The sequence below is a fragment of the Aedes albopictus genome, chromosome 3 (genome assembly GCF_035046485.1).
Source record: "Aedes albopictus strain Foshan chromosome 3, AalbF5, whole genome shotgun sequence".
NCBI classification, from domain to species: domain Eukaryota; kingdom Metazoa; phylum Arthropoda; class Insecta; order Diptera; family Culicidae; genus Aedes; species Aedes albopictus.
Window position 1 is genome coordinate 268,973,301 of NC_085138.1, and position 15,073 is coordinate 268,988,373.

The 15,073-nt window shown below is 37.3% G+C and overlaps 1 protein-coding gene across 1 annotated transcript; it reads left to right on the forward strand.

Moving 5' to 3' along the window:
- Positions 1-14,003: 14,003 nt before the first annotated feature.
- Positions 14,004-15,073, forward strand: LOC109403413 (uncharacterized). Its single transcript, XM_029857019.2, has 3 exons — positions 14,004-14,391; positions 14,457-14,605; positions 14,666-15,073. Exons 1-3 carry the CDS (start codon positions 14,218-14,220, stop codon positions 14,784-14,786), a joined length of 444 nt encoding a protein of 147 aa, XP_029712879.1. The 5' UTR covers positions 14,004-14,217; the 3' UTR covers positions 14,787-15,073.

Consider the following 15,073-nt stretch of genomic DNA (forward strand, 5'->3'; position numbering starts at 1 on the left):
TTTTTTTTATTATTAAATATCGATCTTTAAAATTGTATGACAATATGTGGTGCGGTATGGTCTTCGACATGGTGCATTCACAGCATCTGTTCAGGTAATCTACTCATGCTCAGTCGAAGATCCGTTAAGCAATTTTTTTTGTTTATGCTTTTGTCATGGAATCTTGATATTATGTTCAATAAACAGTGCATAAGGATGTTTAGGGATCAAGTTAGGGATACTTATAATGTGTCGACTTCTGAAAGCTGTTTGGTTATCTAGGTGACTGTGGGAACAATATTCAGTAAACACGACAGCACTGAAATGTCAAATGCTTCGATCCAAGCTTTTCGTACAATCGAACTGCTGCGGAAGGTAAAAAATATAATAATCAAGATACAAGATATCTTGTTACAGACTAATAATAAAAAATAAATGCCTCATTTTTACGTTGATTACGTCTCTTGTCACTCAATGTTAAGCTTCATAATTCTATTCAGTTTTATGTTATGTGGTTCGAATCACAACAACGATTGTTTAAAATATTGGTTCTTTAATAACTTGGTTGTCTAAACAGTTTTAGCCATGATTTATCCCATTATCCGAACAAAGTTCCGAGTCAAACTATGACGGGCTGAAGGCGTTTATTTGACAAGTGAAAAGCTGTTCAGGAGCATATGCTTCTCGATACATCAGCTTAATAAGATGCAGACAAATCATTGTTGATACCGATGAGGAAAGTCGAACATTGACTACTTTCTCAATTGAAAAATGATTTAAACAGTAATGTGTAGAGCATAATTTTAGTTCAGCTATCATTACCATTATTAAGCAACAATTCGGCAAGCTTGCTTGTTTGTGACTTTTAATTGTTAGTTGGGTACCTTGTAATATAATGCGCATGAACACGCGTTTTGGACTGAAAAGCTGCTGAAGGGTAAGTCGTTGTTCAGTTAGCCATAAGGTGCTGTACTAATTCACCACTGCTGAACAGAAGTCCAGGTGTGATCATCATTCATGTTCATGTTGAGTTCATGTTTTGTTCGGCGTGCTTTAATACACCATCTCTATGGTGGCGTAGATAGGAATGCATACGGCTGGCAATCAACAGGTCTCGAGTTCGAATATGGATTTAGGTAATTTTATGTGTAGTTCTTATTTCATAATAAACGTTCTTAACATTAATTCAAATTAATTACTCTCGTGAAAAATATTATTATAATTATCTTTATTATCGGGATTTACAGCCAGGGTCTGGTTCATCTCCGAGGGATAAACCGTGTGAATTACCAACTATTATTGTTGCTGCATAAGCGTTTAAGAGAGGTTTCCTCCAAAAGTGTTTGCTCCATAAGCTAGCTGTTAAGGTTCAAGCATCCGTCATCATTTTTCGGAAAATGAAAAGCAGGTTTTTCTCTCAAAACAAAAGTTTTTGCCATGAAAATTTATTCACTGCATTCCATTCTTCATGTGGAATACAGTGAATACATTTTCATGACAAAACGTTTTGTTTCGAACGAAAAAACTGCCTTCAAATGTTTGATGATGACGAATTGTTCAACGTTAAGCAGCTACTTTTGTAAGTAGGGTACTTTTGAAGTAGGGTAAACATTTTTACTTATATTTGTCATAGCTTAATAAAAGCTTTTCCGAATATTTGTTAAACGCTTTTTACATCAAACAATTAAGTTAACACACAACACTATACTTTAAGGGCCCATATAGCCGAGGCGGTAAACGCACGGGTATTCAGCATGACCATGCTGAGGGTGACGGGTTCAATTCCCGGTCGGTCCAGGATCTTTTCGTAAAGGAAATTTCCTTGACTTCCTTGGGCATAGAGTATCTTCGTGCCTGCCACACGATATACGCATGCAAAATGGTCATTGGCAGAGGAAGCTCTCAGTTAAAAACTGTGGAAGTGCTCATTGAACACTAAGCTGAGAAGCAGGCTTTGTCCCAGTGAGGACGTTACGCCAAGAAGAGGAGAGAGGAGGACAACACTATACTTTATAAATTTTCTAAATTTTTGTGGACAAAACCCGTACAAAGGTTGTAGTTGAAAATAGTTCAAATGTTATACAGCATTAAGCTGAATTATTTCCTTATTATTATTCTTGTTGAATGAACGATTGTTAATTGGGATATTATGTGGCATCTACAAATATACAAACGCACAGACAATTATTTGTACTTTTAAAACATATAACTGTAATTTTTAGAAAGCTTAAATCTGGAAGGGCGCAAATAGCCGAAGCGGGTATTCAAAAAAAACTATGCTGAGAGTAACGTGTTCAATTCCTGGCCCATCCAGGATTTTGTCATAATGGGAAATTTCACTGGCGTCCTTGGGTATAGAGTATCTTGCGGTACACGAGTGAAAAATGGTCATTGGCAGAGAAAGCTCTCAGATAACTGAAGAAAGGCTAATGAAACAGTTGAGAAGCAAGCTTTGCCCTAGTCAGAACGTTACACCAAGGAGAAGAAGAAGAAACTAGAAATAATTTCCATTGCCAGACGTCATTTAACAAATCATAAACTAGGTGGCGGTATAGTATACAAATTACGGGTGGTGCGTTGGTCTACCCTTGGCTCTGTCGTCAAATTTTCAATTAAACCTTTAAATCGGTGGTGGATGGGAATGAGTGTTTTAGTAGAATCAACTGTTTAATTTTATTCGTTGTTTCGACACCGAAACTAAAACAAGTCTAGAAAGCCGAAACTATTGCCCGTTGTGGAGATTTATAGATTCCGACGCACAAAAATTATTAAGCTCATTTTTCAGCGTAGGTACATTATAAATGTTTGTTTTTAATGCAAAACTTTTGCAAATGTGTACTTAACAACGCAACGTAAAATATTCACCAGAACGTGGTCTGTGTTTATATCTGTGGGCCCGCGCAAGAAAAATCCACGCAACTAATTTTTGCGCAGGAGTCTAAATAGATGGAATCTCCGCAATATCTTTAATAACAATTGAACCAGTGTAACAAGTAGAAAAAATAGCCACAGAATGTCAATGTCGTGAGTGTTCGTGTGATCAACATCTAGTTTACCACGCCCTTACAGCGTCAGACCGGTCCTACAAGAGTCAAATCAATTTTCATATCCAAAACAAAACATCCACAACAAAATGTATATTAAAAAAAATGGATAAATACATCTGAGGAATGAGATACGATAAATTAATTTATTGGCTACAGCGCCATTGGAGATCTAATTTCTCAAACATCTACTGTGTAACATTTAATATGAGCCATTTTACGAAGTGACAACAATGTTGATGATGATATTGGTTTTTACGGGTTATTGGACACTACTTCCTGTCAAAATTCATTCATAAAATCGGCTCGTAAAATGGACTATTGATACTTGTGTAGTGTGTTGTACACTCACGCTATATAGAAGCCACAGACAAACAGACGTAACACTCAGATAATTCCCATCGTACACCGATTTAACGGTCTATTTGAAAATTTGATAGTTGGCTACCTGGCCCCCCGTAGCGCTCACATCGTTTTTGTTCGAGTTTGACGATTGCACACTACCGCCACCTAGTTGATGGTTGGCCAAACTCAGTCCTTTTAGTGTTGGGCGAATATGTTTCCAAGACCATGATTTGAATCGAAAAACGTTCGAAGTGTTACGTATGTGTGCCTGTGTAGAAACATTTACCCCAGAGAAACAGACGTAACTCTTAGAACAAATTTCATTGAAAAACATCGTCATCAAAACATAACCGCATAATGCTAAACGTACTGTACTTGGCCGGGCAATCACTAGGTGGCAGTAGTAAGCAAACGTCAAACAGGAGCAAAAACAACGCCAGCGCAGCGAGTGGTCAATCGACCTACTACCGAAAATTTGAATCAATCGTTAAAAAAGTGATCAATGAGAAGCGAGTGGAGTGTGACGTCTGTTTCTCTGTGCGTTTACCTTTACGTTAATGAATAATGCCAACGATTAACGCATTTACAATTTGAGCTTTTACGTTACGAAACACAGCGTTGACTTTTCGATACACGGTGATCGCCACTAAAGGGGTACCAGTGCACTGTTTTGTGATTACTTTTTTATTCTAGCATGGTATGAGTACCTCCTACGCCCCTACGTTTATTCAATTTCAAATATATACGATTTAAGCATCAATTGTTTCTGTTTTTGTTATGTTCACTCCCAACAATGAAAAAAGAACAAAATAGCACTTATTATCTTTGCTTTCGATAGGATGAAAACAGGAACACTTTGCTTCATATGGCTTTTGTTCCTCTATTTAACGATAGAAGTTTGCGCGCATGATAACGACTAGAACGGAAACAATCGATGATGTAATCGTTTAATATTGAGTTGATTATGCAAAATTTTCGATTTCCTTTGTATGTGACTCTTGAAGTTTCTGAATGTCACCTCTTGAATATATTGACCAACATATCTGCTTAACATGATTTAAATAAATAAATGGTTATTATTGCATAAAGCCTTGTACTACATTGGGAACAGGTACCATTCAAGTGAAGCGACTTTGGAAAAGGTATTTAACCGATAACGATTGATTATATGTCTGTAGGCCAGGACCCAACACTGAAGTCACAGATTTGGCTTTCTAACTGCAGTGGACACTGGCTTCAACAAAAGAGTTTACGGTATGCAGCTATACAGGCAACATCCTTAAACTCGACTTCAAGAATGGCTTTAGGGTAAGTCAATCAATGATGATGCATACTAAGCTGGTGGAGGTAGTTAACGGACAACACTCTTCTAGAACGCTTTCTACCTGATAGTCTTGCTCACATATTCATATTCAACACGAGACATAATCGAATGCAGGATTTAAAACAAACTTGATAAACCCTCGCACAAAGCAAAGTCATCACCACCATTATTGAAAGGCAAGAAATACCCATCCGCAACGGAAAACTTGTTTTCAAATCAACTCATTCATGGGAATAGCTATAGCTGAATATATTCAACTATCAGCCTTCGACCAACAACTAAAATCACACATCTGAGAAACCCAGATATTTCAGGAATCACCACACTCTCACTTCCTGTCTACACCGAACCGTTTCACAAAATTAATCACTATAATCCAATTAAATTTCATCGGAGGCTAACCTTAGGTTCCTATAAAAAAAACTGTGACCGTACAGGTCGATGATTTGTTGTGAACTGAAACGTAAATCTCGGCCGCTTGCAAAAGTAAGTTCTCGTGCAGCATCAGAAATACCGGTCTCAGCTCAGCAGCAGTTGGGTCTTCCTCTCTCTTCTCCCATTTGTGTCGCCTTAGCTGACTGGATTTTGAAGTTCGTCGTTATTGATAATGGTTTCTCATCGTGAGGTGGATTTGGCGCATAGAACCTAGCTCGTTCCGAGTTAGCCAGATGATAACCTGTCACGGATTGTCTTATACAAATACATAAAGTTGTTGATAATTGAACAGGCAAATGTAGTTGCTGAAATTTGTTTTCATTTTAGCATCTGTAGACAAAGTGGTGCAAAATGCATCTAAGAATCTAATAGAGTTTACTCTTGAGACTAGAGAGGTATTGTTTTGAAATTTGCAGTTACATAGCACCCAAAGAGTTAGCAATTGTCCTATACAGTTTTCTGTTAACTTTAATGTAATCGTACAAAATGTTGAAAAAAATTCAAGAATTATTCAACATTATTATATTTCTCGGAAGAATAATTATATCAGCTAGTTGTGTATTCTCATGAGTTAATGCCAAAGATACGCTTACGATAGATTCATTTACTTAAAGAAGCCAACTATTAGAAAGGTGTAAGTACCAGGTACGGTACGAGCATCCTCAGGGAAAATAGGGTAACCAACCCAGGAGGACCTTTGGTCGTAGGCTGACAGGGAAGTCGAGTTTGCTTCTGCAAGACTGAGATTCTTTTATCCAAACCAGAAGTGGCTCACAACAGCGTCTGTTCCCCATGTTAGGGAGACTGATGAACGTCCGTGCGCCAGTGCCTCTAAGCAGGTATGGCATGCTCCTCAGTGTGAGTGCAAGTGTGCGCGGTTTTAATATGAAAATGAGCTGCACTTTGCACATTTTCAGTACGACATGCCGTCCCTGCCTCTAAGCTCAATTATGCACCATGGTCCTTTGAAAAGTGAAGTGGTTGGTGTTTGACTCTGCGAGTCAGGTGAGTAAAAGAATTACAGCGGAAAGTCAACAACATAGACCAATAAGCACCCAAATACTCACTGATGCACTGAAAGACCGCGGGTTCAGCGCTGCAAGGGGCTGTCCATAAACCACGTGGTCATTTTTTTTTGGGACTTTTCAAACCCCACCCCCCCCCCCCCCCCCCGTGGTCATGAGTCCATACAAAATTTTTTTTTTGTCTATACAAAATGGTCATCGGCCGAACCCCCCCCCCCCCCCACTCATCACCACGTGGTTTATGGACGGCCCCCAAGAGGTGTGCTGGACAGAATCCATTGTGCGAACGTTTAGATGCAACACACACTAGCTGGGAACAGCTTTTATCATGCTGGGCGATTTGCTGAGACGCGTGCACAGCCTACGTCCCGGAAGAACTACTAAGGACGCATTCTACACGTGGTTAATAAGATCATTTTAAATACTCAGATAGGCTTGGAGGAGGAATGTAGACCGACGATTATAAACTTCAACGCCCACCAGTTGACGAACGGAAAAGGTCTCCAACTGTTAGATGCTGCCGGCTCCAAGAACACTGCCATACGTAGTACCTTTTCCAGCACAGCCTCACTTATCGTTACAGCTGGAGGTACAACGGCTTTGTACCACGAACCGAAATCTGCCGAGCCTCTTTTGATGGTCGAACGTGAGGGGATTGAAAGGTTTAGGTAGCACTTCGACAAGCACCTGAATGTCGTTGAGAACGTAGACACGGAAGACCAAGGCAACGGAGGAAACGATTACGCCAGCAGTGCAGCAAAAGATGGGCATGATCCAACTCCCATGCTGAAGGAAGTTAAGGATACGTCTTATCAGCTCAAAATTAACATAGGATGATATCACAGTGGAATCAAGATTTTTTCTAAACCATGCGGGATAATCTGTTCAACAGACACCTGAACAGGGAGGTCCAGCTAGTGTGGGGTTAAGGATTGTCTTCTACAACAAAAGTAAAAACCAGGACTACTTCTACCTTGACTCACTAAACAACATTCCCGTGTTTGCCAAACCCTTCTTCTACCCGGAACCACCAAGAAGGCATTGCTTCAGAGAGGGGCTAGTGCATATCGCACCCTCAAGATTAGCTGCGTAGCCTGCAGCAACGTACATCGATGACTCGCTTTGGGGAGTCCATCAAGGTGGCATGCTGGTGCTAAGCCAGTTTCCCGAGTGCTCCTCACCACTGCCTTTGTCATCGGAATACATTCTCAATAAAGCGATAAAACTGTTTTGACCAAATTTGGAGCATTTTCCCATAGTTTTCATAGGGTGACGCCAGAACAAATCGTTTTATTGCTTTATCTTTTTTGTTTCAAATTTCTCGTCAAAGTCGCCTAGGAACCACTTTTAGAGCTTCTAAAAACGCGCATTTTCGTGCGCTGAGAATGTTGCTACGTCATTCCGTTCAAAAGATATTGATGTTTTTCTAGAAAAATAGGCAATTTTCAAGTATTTTTTGCTTGAGTTACAAAAATAACACCCCTCTAATTTTTTGATATGTTTCATAACAACATTTCTTCTTTTGAATGCGGGCAAAATATATTTTTTTATGTTTGCCCCAACACATCATAAACCCTTTTTAAAAAACTTGGATTTTTTAAGAAAAACGCCTGTAACTTTTGAACCAAAAGAGATAACGACCATCTCAGCGCACGAAACGACGCGTCTTCAAATGCTCTACAAGTGTTTCTCGGGCGACTTTGATGAAAAATCGAAACTGAAAAAGTTAAGGCCCTAAAACCGGTTTTTCTTGAACCACCCTAAGCTTATTCAGAAAAATACCTTAAGATCGGTCAATTTTAAAGCTACATAAAAAGTGTCTTCAGCAAACTTGCTCAAAATTGATAGATCTACAACTATTCTGAAGAATGTATATAGTTATTCTTGCAAATAAAAAAGTTTGGTTACAAATTTCTTTGAAAATATGGACCACCCTAATTTTCATGCACATTTTAAAGAGGGCCTTATTATTAGGGACAACTTTGTAGAAGACCATTTTAGCCTTAACACTTATTTGAAGGCGTTGAATGCATCTTTTCTCGTAAATCTGGTTCGTGGACCACTGTGACTGACACACAACTATTTGATCCACTTTCAATAACAATTTGAGAATATATGTTGCACTTTTCGAAAAGTTACAGCTATTCAAATATTTTTTGAGAAGCGAAAATTTTGCCTGTCCCGATCATTTTGTCTATCCCCTGTACCTCTTAATCTCCTGGCCCCACGCAATACACAATAATGCATGGAACTCACTACTTATTTCAATTTCAACTAATGAATTAGGCCTTGCTAAAAGAAAGGTTATGCAATATTCAACCCTCCTGACCCATACGTTCCCCGGAAGAAAACAGTGCAGGTGGCTCCAACTTTCTAGGCTCCCAGCATGATTGGAACTGCAAATAAAAATGAAAAGAAATTCAATCTTTCAATGAAAAACTTCATGTTTTGCGCCTTTGAGAACGGTAGTCTACGGGTTCCAAAATATTGCTCTAACTTCTTGTAAAACAGGTCAATCTTGCGTAAATTTAAATCATTACCGTAAACCGGGGTTAAATTGATCATCGGGGTGAAAGTGTTATTCCATATTAGCAATTTGTGCTCGTCCTTATGATCGTAAAATTCTTACCTCATCTAGTTCATAGATGTCTTGAGCTGAGTGTGGACTTTTTAGTTTTTAGAAAAAGTTAGTCTTATATAATTTTTTTATGGGTTTTTCAATGTGTTTCTGACACATCTGAAACTGTTGGCACTAAACAATCGATTGCCACCAGGAGTATACTTTCTGTGTTCACATTTTTAAGGAAGCTTGATTGTGATATGGTGTATCTATTCTGGACATAAATCAGTTGAAAAGTTTTTTTTTGTAGAAAAAGTGATTTAATGTGATTAAAGTAGTTCATTTCAAATGAAATTGCATACCTGCAGGCGTTCAATGATAAGTTTCAAAACTTCAATTTGCCTTTTAAAAGCCGAATTTATTAGCTGTAAGAGTTTTGACTTGTTATTCGTTATCAGAATATTAATATTTAGTGGAGAAGGCAATTTTTGTACTCTAACCGATGTTCAATTGTATGCTGATTAGGTTGTCCCAAAATTGCACATGGTCAAAAAGCTTGGGGGCTCACCCTGCAAATGATAGTTAAGGGTGTTAGAAACAAACTTTTGTATGACGGCAACTGTCAGAAATTACGTTTAGAGGTCGCCCCGGCGAGATTTTTGGAAAATGGCAATTTTTCGTAATAAATTTCATACAAATATTTTTTACCGTACAAAAATTGGAAAAACACACTATTTTTATATTTTTTACAGCTTGATATGGATCCAAACTACTTGGGAAAAATAATTAACGACATGTTTTGCAGGTAACTTTTTGATACTGAATTTTTGAATTCACTAAAATTTGTCATTTTTTGATATACTGTGCCTTTTACCCACCATAAAAAGTATCTGAACCTAATACTAATTTAAAACAATTTCCATAAAAAGATCGGAAATTTTATGAGGAAAAACTTTGCCGAAGACAGTATTGCGATTTTTCTATCCGTTTTAGAGTTATCCACGATTTACTATTTGGTGAAATTGGGATTTTCAGATATTTTTCTAAAAATGTCAAATAAGAACTTCCCAAAAACACATACAAAGTAAAAAAAATCACGTATGCTCAACAAGTTTTTGTCTTGATTGTGTTATGGAATTATGGTGATATCATTAATTGATTTTTATTTTTTGTTTTCTATCCCTCCATATAGAAATTAACTAGCAAAGATTAAAAAAAAGCTAGCTCTTTTGACAAGCTTCGTACTGCTCATTGATTTTTTAAAGATATTCTGCACAAAATGTTGAGCTATATTTTTGCATTTATCTTACTTTCCTGTCGATATTCTCAATTATTTTTCTACACGAAGACGTATGAATCCTTGACCTGGACCTGTTGTATGAAACATCCCAGGAAACAGTGGCAAAGTGAATAAAGGCGAATACGTTGATCCATACCAAATTCAAATCGCGATTACGAACATCTTACGTAAGAATACCAATATTTATTCCAATTCAAGACATTCTTTAAAACAGAGCATGTCTTTTTTGACATTAACTGACTTGTACCAACCCCGAAAATAAGATACATCGAGGCAAATTGAAACGGGTGGGATGAGAATAACCAGTGAGTTGAGTGAGTTGACGTAATGTTATCCAAGGTTAGAACAATTTGAATACCATAACACATACACGGCATACAATAAGACAAGGTAGGCTATTATTGGTAAACAACAGTTTTGGACATAAACAAGTGACGTCATTTTTATCATCCTATACGTTGATCAAAATGATAGGGACTCATGTAGGGACTACTAGAACATTTTATTCATGTCTTTGAACGAGTTGATCAACATCATTGAAAAACAAAATCGGCATGTTTTGCGGAATGTATCACCTTATAAATAATATACAAAATGTGGCCGTGCGTTTGATTGTATATTATGCTCGTATAAACCATTGTCAGTGCATAACCGTTAAAAATGCCATGGCTTACTGAGGCATCTCAGAATGGTACCTAATGATAAAGTTTCTCGCTAGTAGGTACCTTCCTGTATCAAAGAAAATGGATATGTCAACGGAAACAAAAACTCAATAAATGATGTCACCATAATTCCTAAACACAATCAAAACAAAAACTACGTGATTTTTTACTTTGTATATGTTTTTGGGAAGTTCTTATGTGACATTTTTAGAAAAATACCTGAAAATCCCAATTTCACCAAATACTAAATCGTGAATAACTCTAAAACGGATAGAATAAACGCAATGCTGTCTTCGGCAAAGTTTTTCTTCATATAATTTCCGATCTTTTTATGGAAATTGTTTGAAATTAGTATTAGGTTCAGATACTTTTTATGGTGGGTAAAAGGCACAGTATATAAAAAAATGACAAATTTTAGTGAATTAAAAAATTCAGTATCAAAAAGTTACCTGCAAAACATGTCATTAATTATTTTTCCTCAGTAGTTTGGATCCATATCAAGCTGTAAAAAATATAAAAATAGTGTGTTTTGTCAATTTTTGTACGGTAAAAAATATTTGTATGAAATTTATTACGAAAAATGACCTTTTTTCAAAAATCTCGCCGGGGCGACCTCTAAACGTCATTTCTGAAAGTTGCCGTCATACAAAAGTTTGTTTCTAACACCCTTAGCTATCATTTGCAGGGTGAGCCCCCAAGCTTTTCGACCATGTGCAATTTTGGGACAACCTAATGCTGATCAATTTCGCCCCAAAATGGCATTTTCATTTTTTGAAGTTTCAATGTTATCTAACTTTAAGTTTGTTTAATAAAATTCTGCCACGTAGTTTCATAGAGGTCCACTCACCACTTTTGCCAATATTTGGATTGCTCCAAATGTAATTTGCAAAAGTTGTTTTCAAGTGATCAGTTTTACCCCGGATTACGTTACGGTTGCTCAATCAACGGAGAAAATTATAGATTATTTTTTTATTTGTCTCTCTCTCTCTTCTTGGCGTAACGTCCTCACTGGGACAAAGCCTGCTTCTCATTTTAGTGTTCCATGAGCACTTCCAAAGTTTTTTACTGAGAGCTTCCTCTGCCAATGACCATTTTGCATGTGTAAATCAGTGTGGCAGGCACGAAGATACTCTATGCCCAAGGAAGTCAAGGAAATTTCCTTTACGAAAAGATCCTGGACCGACCGGGAATCGAACCCGTCACCCTCTGCACGGTCATGCTGAATACCCGTGCGTTTACCACCTCGGCTATATGGGCCCTTTTTTATTTGTATATACCCTTTTTTATATTTTTGTATATACTCTGTATGTTGCCACCTAACATTATGTAATCAACTACCAAAACCTCTTTTGAAGGTGGCGAACCTTCCAGTAATTATGTACTTAAAATTGTAAGTTCCAATAATTATTTGCCAAGATTTTGCAGAGATTATATGATAAATGCAATAAAATCCCGAAGGTGGGCCAAAATACCTGCCCTGGGCCTAAACACATCCAGTACTCTATTGAATGCTAAACAAAGGAGTCTTTCATTTAACTCTAGTAGGATATTGGGGTCAATATCAAACAGGCCACTGAACGTGCACTGCCATGTTGTGGTGCGTAAATGTTAGGGTTAAAACAGATTCCTCTTACACAGGTCACCAGCTAATTCAAATGATCTAGACATCGTTAGCTATACTCAAAAATGAACGGCCATACGCGCCAACTTGTGACGGAATTGGGGGGGGTTTCAAGGCCTCTCATAATCAATGAAACGTGAACGGGTAACCACAGAGTAAAAATATAAAGAATGTCATTTCATGTCTTTTTTCAAGCGACAAGAAAAGTGGCGCTCTCTAAGCGAATCAAGGTAGGAGCTCTCTGTATTTATCAGCGTTCGTGATTTGTCATGAGAGAAAGTACTGTGCGTATGATTTGGTATCCTCATACAATCAGCGACACACACACACTACCGCATGAATACCGTATGGACCCGATTTTGTCAACCTTTTTTGCGTCAAACTTTTTGCTCTCATTATCGTATGGTCAAACTTTAACCAATTCATTTACGTTCATCACCAAACTACTGCTGAGAGGCAGATCATACAGGGATAAAAAGTTTGAAAAACTGTTTAGAATTTTAAGGAAAGCCAAAATTGTATTGCAGAAAGGGGCTGACAAAATCGGGTTATTAAGGACAGACTTGTTAGAATCCCAAAAAGGCCGACTTTGGCACCTACTCACGATTTCGAGGGCACAAATCTCTTCGTAAATAAAACCAGCGCACCAGATCTTCTTATTTTAAGCTTATTACAAGTGAGCAAGAGCAGAATAATAAAATGCACTGTTGTTTGAAGCTTGCTTCTTGAGATTTGTGCGTCTGAAGTTCTCATACACTGTTCAAGCGGAATTTCAAGACGTTTGTACTTAATGTATTCAACTTCATCCTTAGATAATGCTGCGATAGTACTCCTCCGAGCGTCAGCAGAGTGTGCAGTGTGCATTCTCGATATTAATGTAACTTCACTTTGTAACTTTATTTTAACGTTAGCGCCTATGATTACGATGATATCAATGACGAATCCTTCAACCTTAATGTAACTTTACTTTGTAACTTTATTTTAACATTAGCACCCCACATTTGCGCGGCGTCTCTGCTGATGGCTTCTACAACGCAATATAAAATGGAAAATTTTAAAACAGATCATCCCTCTTAAATCCGTTTATGGTTACGAAAAATGTCGAAACACAGATAAAAATAATGACGTTTACACGTCATGTAAACTTAATTTTAGTAATGTAAACTTAGTGTTATGATGGTTTACATTATATATCATGTAAATTTACGTTATATGTCATGTAAAAACTCAGAGTCATGCTGAATTACATGACATATAATGGAAGTTTACATGATATTTCATGAATTTTACATGATATGTCATGTAAACTTCTGTGATATCCCACGCTCCAATTATGTGCATCATATGTCACAGAATTTCACACTCTTTTTTCGATCTGTGAATCTCATCCGCAGTACATACACTTGATTCTGTTCCATACTCTTTTGCACAACTGAGTTTCGTCAGAAAACCATGTTCATTCATTATCTAACATAACTTACTAGGTATGCTGAAATATGCTTTACATCCCAAGACAGCTGATCTCAACGGAACATTTGAATGGTGTGAAGGGTGAATGAAGCTCACTTTGCCCGAAGCTTTTACTTTTCGCCCTTTTTTGATGAGCATGTTTACTACAAGTACTTCTGCTAAAGCATTCTACTCATCTAATAGTGTGATGGAAGATGCTTTTATAGAATCAAATATTGTTCATGTGTTTTTTTTTATTAGGATGTCTATTGTTTAATATTTCAATCAATTTTTCATTCATATGTTTTATCTAATATGCCTAAATACGACAAAAATCTGTAGATAACAAAGCAATATTTATACAACTCTAAGAAGTTCTAATTGCATTCTGCGTTTCCAATAAGAAATGTATACCTGTGTCTATTTTGTTTGTTTGACATGTATCCCATGTATTATATCCGAAAAGCATCACCATGAAATACCTTGAAAACTTGATGATATATTTTGGCAATTTGTCTGCGTTTTACATTTTTAGTGTCGCCACATCGATAGCGGTAGTCCTGCTAACCATCTACCTGGGGATAGTGACACGGCTAACAAATGGTAGCCCTGAACAAGCGGACAGAAAATCATTCCACAAATCGCAGGTAAAACCTAATATTATCCTCCTCAAGGTCACCGCAGTGTGCTAATCAAAACAGTATGCATTTAGAGTCAATCGTCAACCGGTGGTGATGGATCCGACGACAGTGATAGCGAGAATGAAAATCTGAGAATCGAATCGCTCCGACAGCTGAAGTCAGCCAAGCTCAAATCCATAGAACGGCGACTAACGGATGAGCAGCGGCAGGCTGAGAAAGAGTAAGGGTGACTGAATATGCAAGTGCTGTATTTGAAAATTATTGTTTTTTTTATTCGCAGAATGGAAAAAGCTCAATTGTCTGCGATTTTTGAGCTATTGAAACAACAAAGCGAAAAATTCGATCTGTGTGCTGACTTGAATGAAGATGATCTGAAAGAGCAGCTTACTTTATACCGGTGAACAATGCATATGTCTACCAAGATGACCAAGTCATGAAAGTAGAAATAATATGAAGATAGACGGTGAATTTCAAATATTTTTTGTTCGTATATAAACTTCAGAAATGAAGTAAAAATGGGTTATACAATGTATTTTACGATAAGCAGAACCATACACTACACCGTGTAATTCTAGTCAATCCTTAACGTATAGTGATTGTTCGTGCAATTTATGTTAAATAACTCCAATACACATGTTTTACAATAAAAATGTTTTACAATGAAACACATATCACACTTTAAAAAGAA

Excerpts from the sequence above, each read along its gene's own strand:
- LOC109403413 (XM_029857019.2), top strand. The coding sequence starts at position 14,218 with ATGAAATACCTTGAAAACTTGATGATATATTTTGGCAATTTGTCTGCG. Across the intron at positions 14,392-14,456 it reads AATCATTCCACAAATCGCAG|AGTCAATCGTCAACCGGTGG; the intron begins GTAAAACCTAAT and ends GTATGCATTTAG. Across the intron at positions 14,606-14,665 it reads CAGCGGCAGGCTGAGAAAGA|AATGGAAAAAGCTCAATTGT; the intron begins GTAAGGGTGACT and ends TTTTATTCGCAG.